The 13,987-nt window shown below is 39.6% G+C and overlaps 1 protein-coding gene across 1 annotated transcript in view; it reads right to left on the minus strand.

Moving 5' to 3' along the window:
• The window catches only part of LOC124555732 (early endosome antigen 1-like), a 207,129-nt gene that overhangs the window by 133,028 nt on the left and 60,114 nt on the right, over nt 1–13,987 (minus strand). The window contains exon 4 of the mRNA XM_047129754.1: nt 8,747–8,795. Within this exon, the coding sequence (XP_046985710.1) occupies nt 8,747–8,795 (49 nt within the window). The remainder of the gene's footprint in view (nt 1–8,746; nt 8,796–13,987) is intronic.

Genomic DNA, 13,987 nt, shown 5'->3' on the forward strand with positions numbered 1-13,987 from the left:
AATCTTTCACCATACGAGGTTGTTTATGGCAGACAGATTCCATTTCCCTTTGAAATGATACAGCCAAACTTGAAACTAATAGTGAATCAGTAAAGGAATTTGTAAAACATTTACAGGAAGTTTGGCAAAGAGTGAAGTGAGCCAATACAAAAGCCTTAAAATGTCAGGTACAGGATGGGGGGCAACATGTAGGGAAACTGCCACAGTATAGAAATGGTCTGTGAGTACTGTTAACAAACCTCTATATGCCGGAAGTTAAAACTAAGACTTTTTAACCAAGTACCGCAGTCCACATCAAATCACTAAAATGACTTAACCAGTATGTGTTAAGTTACAACTGCTGATGAAAACATCTACTGTTCATGAGAACAGAATCACAAGTCACTCAAAGAAGCTGTGGATGCACTGTTGCAAGTCCCATTAGCTGTATCAGTACCAACAAAAAAAAGTCTGGTAAAGTTAGGAAATGGTTACCTAGTGATGATACAGTTGCAAACTCTGTACCTCAAGCACTCAGATAACAGAATGAGTAGTTTCTGATCAGGTCCTTATGTTGTTTGTAGAGTTATTGTGTAGATTTGTTGTCTTTATTTTGTGAAGTGTTGCTATAAATTTATTGGTGAGATATGTATCAAGGGGTTTGGAAGTCAGTTTTTTTCATTATTTGTCAATAAGTAGGGTAGAAGTGATTTTTATAGTTTTCCGCCCCTCGTGTGTATGCATTTTCAGATGAGGGAAGGAACTGATAAAGGTTTCTTTCTCTTATGTGGCACGCCAACTTGGACATCCATGAGAACTGTCGAATACAGTTCACAACCAGAGTCTACATTCTGGAATATTGTTCTTCTGGCAGGCAGATTCAATGTGAACTAGCCAACAGTCGATGTTGATATTAACTTTTGATGTATGGGAAGCAAAGTATGAGGTTCGCAGGTTACAAGATGTATTCTCAGACTTACACAAGGAAATGCAGAGAGAGGAAGTTCCAAAGGAAATACATGATGAGTATCAAGAGTTGAGATTCTTGTACGGGAAATTGGGAATACAGCTGAATCAATTAACAGGAGTAGTACCACAGACATTAGTACGAAGAAGAGGAGAGTTGGACACAGGAAGGTTTTTACTGAAAATAGTGTTTTTTATAGCAGGCAATGAAGACATACAAAATCTGAACAACAAAGTGGGACAAATACAGGTAATAGCAGACACCACTAAAACACAGCTGTCAAACCAGGAATAGAGTGTGTTAAGTAATACAGAGATGGTACAGGAGCTGACTATGAAATTAATGCAGTACACAAGAAATACTATGCCAACAATAAAAAACAACCTAAAGAGAGCACAGACTCGGTTAAGTGTGCTGAACAGACAAATGACCATAGCTAGGATGTTGTGAACTTTGGTGAATAGCCTGAACATTGGAAGAATAGAAGTATCAATTCTGTAAGAAGTTGTTTATGATGCAATACACAGGCATCTAAGTTCTGCAACAATTCTTAGCAGGACTATACAAGGCAAAAAAGGAATTTCCTGCAGAACTACGACATCGTAGAATTAACTGAGAAGAACTCAGCACTATTCTATCATATGGCAACAGCTGAATTCAGTACTGATAGAGCAAAACTACATATATCAATCCAAGTTTTGACAGTGAAGGCATGATACCACTGTTTTACAGTTCACCCACATCCAACAGAGTGAGGAACTATAGGCAAATGGATACAAGTACAAACTCAAGAAGTGTTGACAATTTGCCCAACCAGAGTAACACAGACTAATGCACAAGCGTGTGAGGTACGGCTATTTTTAAGGAAAATGGAATGACAGTGCCAGAGAGAAGTGCTGTGCCCACAATCTCATTTACAGAGAGTGGGGCACATTGGATTAATTCAGTTTTCCTAACAGAAACTGTAATTGTAAACTGTTACATGAACAGAAAATCCAGAGCCCTGACAAAAGTAGAACTAAGAAACAGTAGTACAACGATAAATGGTACAACTTTTACACATACTAGATGAACTTACAGCATCACAGAGAGGAAGAATTTCTGCAGAACGAATGTTCCAGCAAGTCCAGCAATACCGCGGCAAGCATTATGAAAACATCATGACTGTAATCATTACAACTACCAATGTTGGCATGGTTCCGCTAGCAGTTTGTGTATACTACTCATTCTTTGACATAAAACTGCCTGCCTCCTTGAGTTACCAGTACTTCAGATACCTGTCGAGTGGCTTACTAATAAAAATAAGGACCAGAAAGTGCCACATAACAAAATTATGAATTTGTATCAGCATATAAGGAGTCAATAGAGACAATATAGAATTAAAAATCAAAACAAGGATTTTGTGAATCAGCCTTCATAAACATCTACATAGTGAAATCTGTACAGAGGTACCATCTTATGCTAACTCGTTTATGGACACCCTAGAGGAATCCTTTCTATTCCTGAGCAAAACTAAAACCTCTTGTCTGATTTCATTAAGGACATCTTTATGATTTGATAAGGGCTGTCTCTGGCCTTTCTACATCTACATCTACGCGATTACTCTGCTATTCACAATAAAGTGCCTGGCAGAGGGTTCAATGAAACACCTTCAAGCTGTCCCTCTACCGTTCCACTCTTCAACGGCACGCAGGAAAAACGAGCACTTTAATTTTTCTGTGTGAGCCCTGATCTCTCTTATTTTATCGTGATGATCATTTCTCTCTATGTAGGTGGGTGCCAACAGAATGAGAAGATCCCGTCACAACAAAAAACGCCTTTGTTTTAATGACTGCCACTCCAATTCATGTATCATGTCTGTGGCACTATCTCCCCTACTTCACGATAATACAAAACGAGCTGCCCTTCTTTGTAATTTTTCGATGTCATCCGTCAGTCCCACCTGATGCGGATCCCACACCACACAGCAATACTCCAGAATAGGGCCGACAAGTGTGGTGTAAGCAGTCTCTTTAGTAGACCTGTTGCACCTTCTAACTATTCTGCCAATGAATCGCAGTCTTTGGTTTTCTCTACCCACAATATTATCTATGTGATCATTCCAATTTAGGTTATTTGTAATTATAATCCCTAAGTATTTAGATTAATTTACAGCCTTCAGATTTGTGTGACTTATCACATAATCGAAATTTAGCTGATTTCTTTTAGTACTCATGTGAATAACTTCACACTTTTCCTTATTCAGGATCAATTGCCACTTATCACACCATACAGATATATTTTCTAAATCATTCTGCAAGTAGTTTTGATCATCTGATGACCTTTACAAGATGGTAAATGACAGCATCATCTGCAAACAATCTAAGACGGCTACTCAGATTGTCTCCTATGTCGTTAATATAGATCAGGAACAATAGAGGACCTATAACACTGCCTTGGGGAACGCCGAATATTACTTCTGTTTTACTCGATGACTTTCTGTCTATTACTACGAACTGTGACCTTTCTGACAGGAAATCATGAATCCAGTCGCACTCCGTAGGCATGCAGTTTGGTTAGAAGACGCCTGTGAGGAACGGTGTCGAAAGCCTTCTGGAAATCTAAAAATATGGAATCAATTTGACATCCCCTGTGGATAGCACTTATTACTTCATGAATATAAAGAGCTAGTTGTGTTTCACAAGAACAATATTTTCTGAATCCGTCCTGACTATGTGTCAATAAATCATTTTCTTCAAGGTACTTCATAATGTTTGAATACAGTATACGTTCCAAAATCCTAATGCAAATCAACGTTAGTGATATAGTCCTGTAATTCAGCAGATTACTCCTACATCCCTTTTTGGATATTGATGTGACTTGAACAACTTTCCAGTCTTTAGGTATGGATCTTTCTGTGAGCGAGTGGTTGTATATAATTGCTAAATATGGAGCTATTTTATCAGCATACTCTGAGAGGAACCTGACTGGTATACAATCTGGACAGGAGGCCTTGCCTTTATCAAGTGATTTAAGCAGCTTTGTTACACCGAGGATATCTACTTCTATGTTTCTCATCTTGGCAGTTGTTCTCGATTGGAATTCAGGAATATTTACTTCATCTACTTTGGTGAAGGAGCTTCAGAAAACCATGCTTAATAACTCTGTTTTAGTGGCACTGTCATCAGTGACTTCACCGTTGCTATCGCGCAGTGAAGGTATTGATTGGGTCTTGCCACTGGTGTGCTTTATGTATGACCAGAATCACTTTGGGTTTTCTGCCAGATTTCGAGACAGAATTTCATTGTGGAAATTATTAAAAGCATCTCGCCCAGTCCCTTCCACACAGCCCTCGCCACCCGTGTAGCCGCCTCCTGTGTGTAGTGGACTTCTGATCTATTAAGTGGAACCGGAAACCCACCACCCGATGGCGCAAGTCAAGGAATCTGCAGCCTACACGGTCACAGAACTGCCTGAGCCTCTGATTCAGAACCTCCACTTGGCTTTGCACCAAAGGACCACAGTCGGTTCTATCGACGATGCTGCAGATGGTGAGCTCTGCCTTAATCTCGGAAGCAAGACTGCCAGTCTTCACCACTTCCGCTAGCCGCCCGAAACTGGACAGAATCTGCTCTGATCCAAAGCGACACACGTCATTGGTACCGACATGAGAAACCACCTGCAGCTGGCTGCACCCTGTACTCTTCATGGCGTCCAGAAGCACCCTTTCCACATCCAGAATGACTCCCCCTGGTATGCACACGGAGTGCACACTGGCTTCCTTCCCCTCCTTGGCAGCCATGTTTCTAAGGGGCCCCATTACGCGCCTAACGTTGGAGATCCCAACTACCAGCAAACCCAACCTCTGTGAATGCCCAGGTCTTGCGGGCCGCGGAGCTTCCTCTGGCACAGGGTGGATGACTGCATCTGGCTTAGAGACATCGTCAGCCACAGATAATGCCCGAAACCTGTTCATCAAACAAACCAGGGAAGCCCTATGATCGGCCCCTCGGAGAGTTTTTCACTGCCTGCCGGACTTTGGAATGATCTCCCACTTGGCCATGGGTGAGGGTCAACCTCAGTACAGGCAGTACCCGAGGCAGCCACAGCAGTGGACCAAACGGGGGACACGCGGGACATGCTCAACGTCCTTCGCATCCCCGCATTCGATCCCCCACAGTGACGCCCCTTGCCAGCAGCCTCAAGCTGTGTGACGAAAGCCAAAGCAGCCTGGAACTGTGAGTGAAGGGTCGCAAACTCAGCTCGCATATGTACACAACAATCACAGTTCCTATCCATTACTACAGTCGCTCCTGTTTGAAGCTTGTAAAAATATGTAACAAGTGAACGGTGTACTCGCCTTATTAGTAGCAGGAACTAGCGGTGCTGCTCTCGCTGACGGTCTAACCGACACTTTTCCTCCAAAACTTCAATATTTACTCCCAAATTCACTTCACATTGTCTTTCTCAAGGAGCTCCCTTAATCTCTGTCTCACAGACGGCACCACAAAAACCTGTGTTCATATCAAATGCACCAGCCACCAACAATACATGGAAAAATATTTCTTTTCACATATCTTCCTGCTACACCAACACAGCCACCCCCACTAGAACAAGTCAATGCTCAATCATCCACTTATCACCCCACCCTTGAAAATGTCAACCACATCCTTCATCAATACTTTGATTACCTCTCAACATGACCCAAGGTAAGGAACAACATACCCAAAAGAACAATCCTCATTACCCAATGTAGTGTTCAGCCACCCACACAAAATACACAATATCATGACCCATAAACCTGCACTACATGGTTCATTCTCCTGAAGACAACCTGCACAAAAGATCTTTTGCATACACTCACCCATCATACTAGAACCCTGCAAGAATGTGGCCTGTGGCCCACATGTGCTTGCAATGTGCAAATGAGAGCACGAATACGCTACGCTAACACTGGTGAAAGTTGCCGAAGATTACTGATGTTATTACAGCCACATGAGTGGATGTACATCAGCTGCTTGTTTGCAGCCACATGGATTTCATGCACCTGCACTCATTCTCACATGGACTGGAAGTCTGCAGTGTATGCATGTGTGATGTGATTTACTTACCACTGAACTTGGGTGAAACTTATGTGCATGACAAATAACAAATACAGATATAAATTATTATTCATTATTCATGAATAACAAATAATATTCGAAACATTATTCACTTACACAAATAAAAACATTTATTTGTCATCTGTGAATAAAATGTGTTAAGGAAAGTACATAAATTTGAAATCCAGTGCGATTTATTGCTCCTGTGCTTTGTAATTTATTTAACAAACATACTTTTTGTTTCTTTTAAATTAGTTTTCAACTAAAAATAACTGTTTTCAAACATCACATCATAAACTTTCTTCGATTTTTGGAGATTTGCCATTGTGGCACTAAAGAAAATACGTTCTACACATTTAATGCACACCTGAATTCCTCCTTAATCACGATAACGATATATGTCTTCTAACTCAGAATCTTCATCAGCAAAAACTGAGAAATAATCCTTCCTGCTGTTGTGATTCTACTTTAACTTCACTTGTCAAATCACATTCCAAATAAAATCTCATGTTTATGCCATGATATCACTCAAAACTTGTGACCGATTTGCTCTGATATTTCTTTGGCTGTTATGTCTCTGTATGTTGTTGAAAGGCACCCTTGGCCACAAACAGCAATCAGCAATACGGGTGAAATGTGGTACTTGTTTCTAAATCATGGATAACACACTGCTGCAATAATTGCTTTGGTTTAGAAAGACAAGAATTGTCTTTCAATTGTCTTCTGGAACTTTCATTACACAAAAGCTGCAAGTGTGCTGCAATTTTATGAACTTTTATGGACCTAATCCCAGTGTCTCTTTCTATATTTTTGAATCTAAAAGCCTATAATTGAGTAGATGCCTGTCGGATCAAAAAACTATTCCATGTTCTAATGGCAAGCTTGCTCAGAGTTCACTCATTTTGTAGCACTACAAACACGAATGAATTGAGTAATTATACCAAGTAGACATGTATATCTGATAGTCTTAGCAGTCTAAGAAAAGTGTTGAAGATTATGAATTTTTGTTGGCTGTGTTCTCATCATTGGCGGCTTACATAGTTCTTGCACATGTTAGCAATGGGAGGTGGAGACATACTGGCAGGCGCAGACACAGTTGAATGGGGCCGAGTTGGTCCTGTAATAAGGCTGTAACACACTCAGCAGCTCATCTGCAATAGCCAGGCTGCGACAGCCAATAAAACGACGACGTTACATTGCAGCCTGCACACTGGGCAGCTGTGGTTTCCTGACTACGCTACAAATCAAGTAAAGCTGTGCTCTACTCGAAGGTTTGTTCCAGCACTGCAGTGCATTACTGTGCACAGTCGTGCGCACTTAGACTTCTTCCCAAAACCAAATAGACTTATAGAGCCAATTAGAGGGGGTTCTACATTTCAACATGTACTGCGGAATACGGTGCAACTTGACTTGTAATTACTGCCATTTTCATAGGTGGAAAAAGCGATAAGTAACAGAGGAAATCTTAGGACCAACTGGGGATAGGCCCCTATGGCCTTAGTTTTGTAGTTTGGAATTTAAGCCAATGAGCCACAAAGACACACTTCTAGACTAATCATTAATAAGTTATTTATCAAGCAGAAACTGCACTGGGCCAAGGAAAAAAATACTACAAGAAGTAAACAAAGAAAATATGATGGCATTACACGTTATTCGTTATTTATGTCACAAATAATTTATTGGTGAATAAATCTGGTTAAATGATCTACATATTCAAATAATTATCCAGGTCGAAATTTATTCGAATGGTACCCATCTCTTCTCATCACTACATCTTACACTTCCTTTCTCTTTCTGTACATATTATCAGCTGTAATGAGTGCTGGATTGAGTTACGAAAGCTAGTGAAGCTGGATTTAAGTTTTGTTGCTAATTACAAACACGGATGACAATTAAAGTCTGTTGTTACGCTCCTCAACATAAATCTTTTTAATTTGTTCTGTTCAAAATATGTCTCGGTGTCGCCGCAATTTTAGCAGCTAACTCAAAGGGAGCATTATTTCATCAGCTATTCTTTCACACAAATATAAAGTTCTATAGCTGAAACAATGGCCTTCAATATTATTCAATATTTGATTATCAATTTAAATTTCATTACAATGTGGTCACAATTCATGAATCTCAGGTATACAGCAGACAGCTCCTCCACAGAAAAAATGGAAAATTGACAGCTAAAAAGAAATTCTAATTCTGAACGCATTTGTTCACTTGCCAGTCCCATTAGTGCCGATACGTTGTGATAAAGCTTTACCGGCGTGACAAGGCCACATGCCTGTTGCCTCCCTCCTCACACACACTGTGTGTGGGCCACCTGCACATGTGTCAATTTGCTCTAGACAAATCATAGAAAATACCTGTGATATACACTCATCCACGTGCCCCTGTGCCATGCATGTCTGTGTGTGCACGTATGCACCAGCACGGCTCTAACGCTTGTAACAATTCTGTGCTCTTACGAGTTTCTATGAACCACACGTCAATCAGCTATCACTTGCCTGTAGCTATTTCTCATTTTTGGTTACTCTTTTTATCCAAGAATTCCCATTATTGAAACACCAAATAAGATGTCTACCAACAGTGACTACTAAAGTATGTGCCAACACTACTACAAAAGTGTGTTTCAGGCAAGACTCATGGCTTTACAAATTTACAACTTGAAGTAATGATTAGTATATGCTTTATGGTTTATTAACTGCCACATGCAATGCCCAATGCTTACCTATGTCCTGGTCAACATCACTGTTACTTCTGAGAACTTGAACGCCATCCTGAAATTCAATGTTCCACTTAGAGAACCATCAAAACACTTAAAAGAAACATTTATGACTTAACTTATAGAACACATACAGAAATTCTGATACCTAAAAATAAGATACTGCTTAAAACACACACACGACATTAACTGTAGTAATCAGTCTCTGGCAATTTTTTTTTTTCCAGTTTCACTACAGTGAACTACTGAGTGTTGCTGTATTTGATCTACACCCTATCAATTTCTTCATTGGTGATAATGACATAACATTATCTTTGGAATATCCCTTATTTTTGTAACAAATAAACAGCGATTTTTGTATGGAATATGTTTTGCTTTTTATTGTGAAAGCATTGTTAGTGGCAAGTTTAGTTCTTCCTCTTTCCTGTTTCCAGCAAATAAGTAACACTTATGAGAAGCAGTAGCAATAAAAACTAAGAACAACATTTATCACAATAAACAACAGGTTTGATACAAAATTGTGTGTAATCAACACAAAAGAAATACACACTGTAAAAATAACAGCATACCATAAGCTAAGCCTATTTTGCATCCTGTTTCCTATACATTACATTTCCAAAAGCACAGAATAAAAGTCTTACACTTTTGTCGCAATGACACTACCCCCATTGAGCTGAAATTTTACACTCATGCTGGCAATAGCAATTATACTGCAAAAGACTCAAACTCACTACATACTCTCTTTGAAAATATTCACTCACATCTGGTAATTTAATACAACTAGTTGTTTCATGCTGTCTATTACCTGTTAATATTGGACTTCACGATATAACTGAGTAAAAACAAAACTTATTAACTATTTCTTTCAATCCGACATAGTGACTTAATTTAGTGTTTTGGAAAATTAGTTGCTTTCAAATAATCATTATCGTGGGCTTCAACTCTTTACACAAGTGATAAAAGTCAGTCTGTAATATTTTATTACACCACAATTGTTCTTCAGCACCCAAACTTTAATGTTTAACTACTATTTTCCAACAATTTTGGAACATAAAGGAATAATGCTAATCAACAAAAGAAAGCGTAAGGCCCACTCCCCACTCAGTCTAACTGGTTTGATGCAGCCCGCCACGAAACTGTGCTAACCTCTTCGTCTCGGAGCAGCACTTGCAACCTACGTCTTCAATTATTTGCTGGACGTATTCCAATCTCTGTCTTCCTCTACTGTTTTTGCCCTCTACAGCTCCCTCTAGTACCATGGAAGTCATTCCCTCATCTCTTAACAGATGTCCTATCATCCTGTCCCTTCTCCTTATCAGTGTTTTCCACACATTCCTTTCCTCTCCGATTCTGCGTAGAACCTCCTCATTCCATACCTTATCAGTCTACCTAATTTTTAACATTCATCTGTAGCACCGCATCTCAAATGCTTCAGTTCTCTTCTGTTCTGGCTTTCCCACAGTCCATGTTTCACTACCATACAATGCTGTACTCCAGACGTACATTCTCAGAAATTTCTTTCTCAAATTATGGCCGATATTTGATATTCATAGACTTCTAGTGGCCAGGAATGCCTTTTTTGCCATAGCTAGTCTGCTTTTGATGTCCTCCTTGCTCCGTCGACTACAGGTTATTTTGCTGCCTAGGTAGCAGAATTCCTTAACTGGATCTACTTCATGACCATCAATCCTGATGGTAAGTTTCTCGCTGTTCTCATTTCTACTACTTCTCATTACCTTTGTCTTTCTCCAATTTACTCTCAATTCATACTGTGTACTCATTAGACTGTTCATTCTGTTCAGCACATAATGTAATTCTTCTTCACTTTCACTCAGGATAGCAATGTCGTCAGCAAATCATATCACTGAGATCCTTTCACCTTGAATTTTAATTCCAATCTTGAACCTTTCTTTTATTTCCATCATTGCTTACTTGATGTACAGATTGAGCAGTAGGGGCGAAAGGCTGCATCCTTGTCTTACACCCTTTTTAATATGAGCACATCATTCCTGGTCATCCACTCTTATTATTCCCTCTTGGCTATTGTACATATTGTATATGACCCGTATCTCCCTATAGCTTACCCCTACTTTTTTCAGAATTTCGAACATCTTGCACCGTTTTACATTGTCAAATGCCTTTTCCAGGTTGACAAATCCTTTGAATGTGTCTTGATTTTTCTTTAGCCTTGCTTCCATTATTAACCGCAATGTCAGAACTGCCTCTCTTGTGCCTTTACTTTTCCTCTAGCCAAACTGATCGACATCTAGTGCAGTCTCAATTTTCTTTTCCATTCTTCTGTATATTATTCTTGTAAGCAACTTGGATGCATGAGCTGTCAAGCTGATTGTGCGATAATTCTAGCACTTGTCAGCTCTTGCCGTCTTCGGAATTGTGTGGATGATGCTTTTCTGAAAGTCAAGATGGTATGTCGCCACTCATACGTTCGTCACACCAACGTGTGTCATTTTGTTGCCACTTCCCCCAATGATTTTAGACATTCTGATGGAATGTTACCTATCCCTTCTGCCTTATTTGACCTTAAGTCCTCCAAAACTCTTTTTAAATTCTGATTCTAATACTGGATCCTCTCTCTCTTCTAAATCGACTCCTGTTTCTTCTTCTATCACATCAGACAAATCTTCCCCCTCATAGAGGCTTTCATTCAATGTATTCTTTCCACCTATTAGCTCTCACCTCTGCATTTAACAGTGGAATTCCCATTGCACTCTTAATGTTACAACCCTTGCTTTTAATGTCACTGAAGGTTGTTTTGACTTTCCTGTATGCTGAGTCTGTCCCTCCGACTATCATTTCTTTTTCAATGTCTTCACATTTTTCCTGCAGCTTAGCTTCCCCGCATTTCCTATTTATTTCATTTCTCCCCGACTTGTATTTCTGTATTCCTGAGTTTCCCGGAACATTTTTGTACTTCCACCTTTCATCAATCAACTGAAGTATGTCTTCTGTTATCCATGGTTTCTTGGCAGTTACCTTCTTTCTACCTATGTTTTCTTTCCCAACTTCTGTGATGGCCCTTTTCAGAGATGTCCATTCCTCTTCAACTATAATGCCTACTGAGCTATTCCTTATTGCTGTATCTATAGCATTAGAGAACTTCAAGTGTATCTCATCATTCCTTAGTACTTCTGTATCCCACTTCTTTGCATATTGATTCTCCCTGACTAACGTCTTAAACCTCAGCCTACTCTTCATCACTACTATATTGTGATTTGAGTCTATATCTGCTCCTGGGTATGTCTTACTATCCAGAACCTCTGTCTGACCATGATGTAATCTAACTGAAATCTTCCCATATCACCCAGCCTTTTCCAAGTATACCTCCTCCTCTTGTGATTCTTGAACACGGTATTCGCTATTACTAGCTGAAACTTGTTAAAGAACTCTTAGTCTTTCTCCACTCTCATTCCTTGTCCCAAGCCCGTATTCTCCTGTAACCTTTTCTTCTACTCTTATCCCTACAACTGCATTCCAGTCCCCCATGACTATTAGATTTTCATTCCCCTTTACATACTGTATTACCCTTTCAATATCTTCATACACTTTCTGTATCTCTTCGAATTCAGCTTGTGATGTCAGCATGTATACCTGAACTATCGTTGTCGGTGTTGGTTTACTGTCGATTTTGATGAGAACAATCCTGTCACTGAACTGTTCAACAGGAACACACTCTTTGCTCAACCTTCCTATTCATAATGAATCCTACTCCTGTTGTACCATTTTCTGCTGCTGTTGATATTACCCTATACTCATCTGACCAGAAATACTTGTCTTCTTTCCACTTCACTTCACTGACCCCTACTATATTTAGATTGAGCCTTTGCATTTCCATTTTCAGATTTTCTAATTTTCCTACCATGTTCAAGCTTCTGACATACCACGCCCTGACTCGTAGAACATTATCCTTCTGTTCATTACTTGTTGGTTATTCAATCTTTTTCTCATGATAACCTCCCCCTTGGCAGTACCCTCCCAGACATCCTAATGGGGACTATTCCGGAATCTTTAGCCAATGGAGGGATGATCATGACACTTCTTCAATTACAGGCCATATGTCCTATGCAGTGGTTTCCATTGCCTTCTGCATCCTCATGCTGTTGATCATTGCTGATTCTTATGCCTTTAGGGGCAGTTTTCCACCCCTAGGACAAGAGAGTGCCCTGAACCTCTGTCCGCTCCTCTGCCCTGTTTGACGAGGCTGTTGGCAGAATGAGGGTGACTTCTTATGCCAGAAGTCTTTGGCCGCCAATGCTGATTATTAATCAAAATTTAAGCAGCAGCAGGATTCGAACCCAGGACCAAAGATCTTTTGATTATGAATCAAAGATGCTACCTCTAGACCATGGGTGCTATGCTCTTTAGATATTACTCCAGAATACCATAACAAACAAGAATATGATCAGTGGCATTAAAATAATATTAGTTACAAAGTAATCTAAAATGAAATTGGATGTATAACTAAGAAAACATCTCATCACAAAACAAATACCTTATGTTTCAATGAAAGTATCTAACTTAACAGAGTGAACTAAATACTTGGAAACAATGGTGCACTACTCAAAGTGAAGCCAAAGGTAACTGTAAAGCCAACACATCATTAAAAATAGGCATTGTAAATTGGTATCAATAAACACTTTTAATCATGGTGATGTCACAATGATTTCAGGCACTGTGAAAGGCCAAAGCGAATTGTCCAAAATTTTTGAAAATGGAAAATTATATGAAGACGGTTGGCTGACAAATATGTTATATGTAAGTGTTAAACAAAATTTTTTGTTCAAGATATTATAATAAATGTGTGACTGCATTAATTATTTGGAGATGAAGAGGCTTGCATATGACAGTAGTCTGGAGTGTGGCACCAAACCTCTCTCCAGATTGAAGACCATAACAACAACTAAAACTATCACTAACTTCATTCAAAACATTATGTACTACTTTGTTACTAAAACAAGAATATTAATAGCACAAAAAAAAACAGACAAGATGATTGAGACATGTCAAATGCAGAGCAAAAAGAAAAACCACTTTGTGTTCTGCCTTACGGCAGATCTTGTAATGGGGGAAGCCTCACCAGAGAGGTCCACCACATGAGCGTCTAGGAAAGTGATTCCAGTGGTGGTTTCCCATTGCCTTCCCCTGATGATGATGAAATGATAATGAGGACAACACAACTACCAGTCCCTGAGTGGAGAAAATCTCCGACCCAGCCGGGAATCGAACTCG

The sequence above is a fragment of the Schistocerca americana genome, chromosome X, assembly GCF_021461395.2.
Source record: "Schistocerca americana isolate TAMUIC-IGC-003095 chromosome X, iqSchAmer2.1, whole genome shotgun sequence".
Lineage (NCBI taxonomy): Eukaryota > Metazoa > Arthropoda > Insecta > Orthoptera > Acrididae > Schistocerca > Schistocerca americana.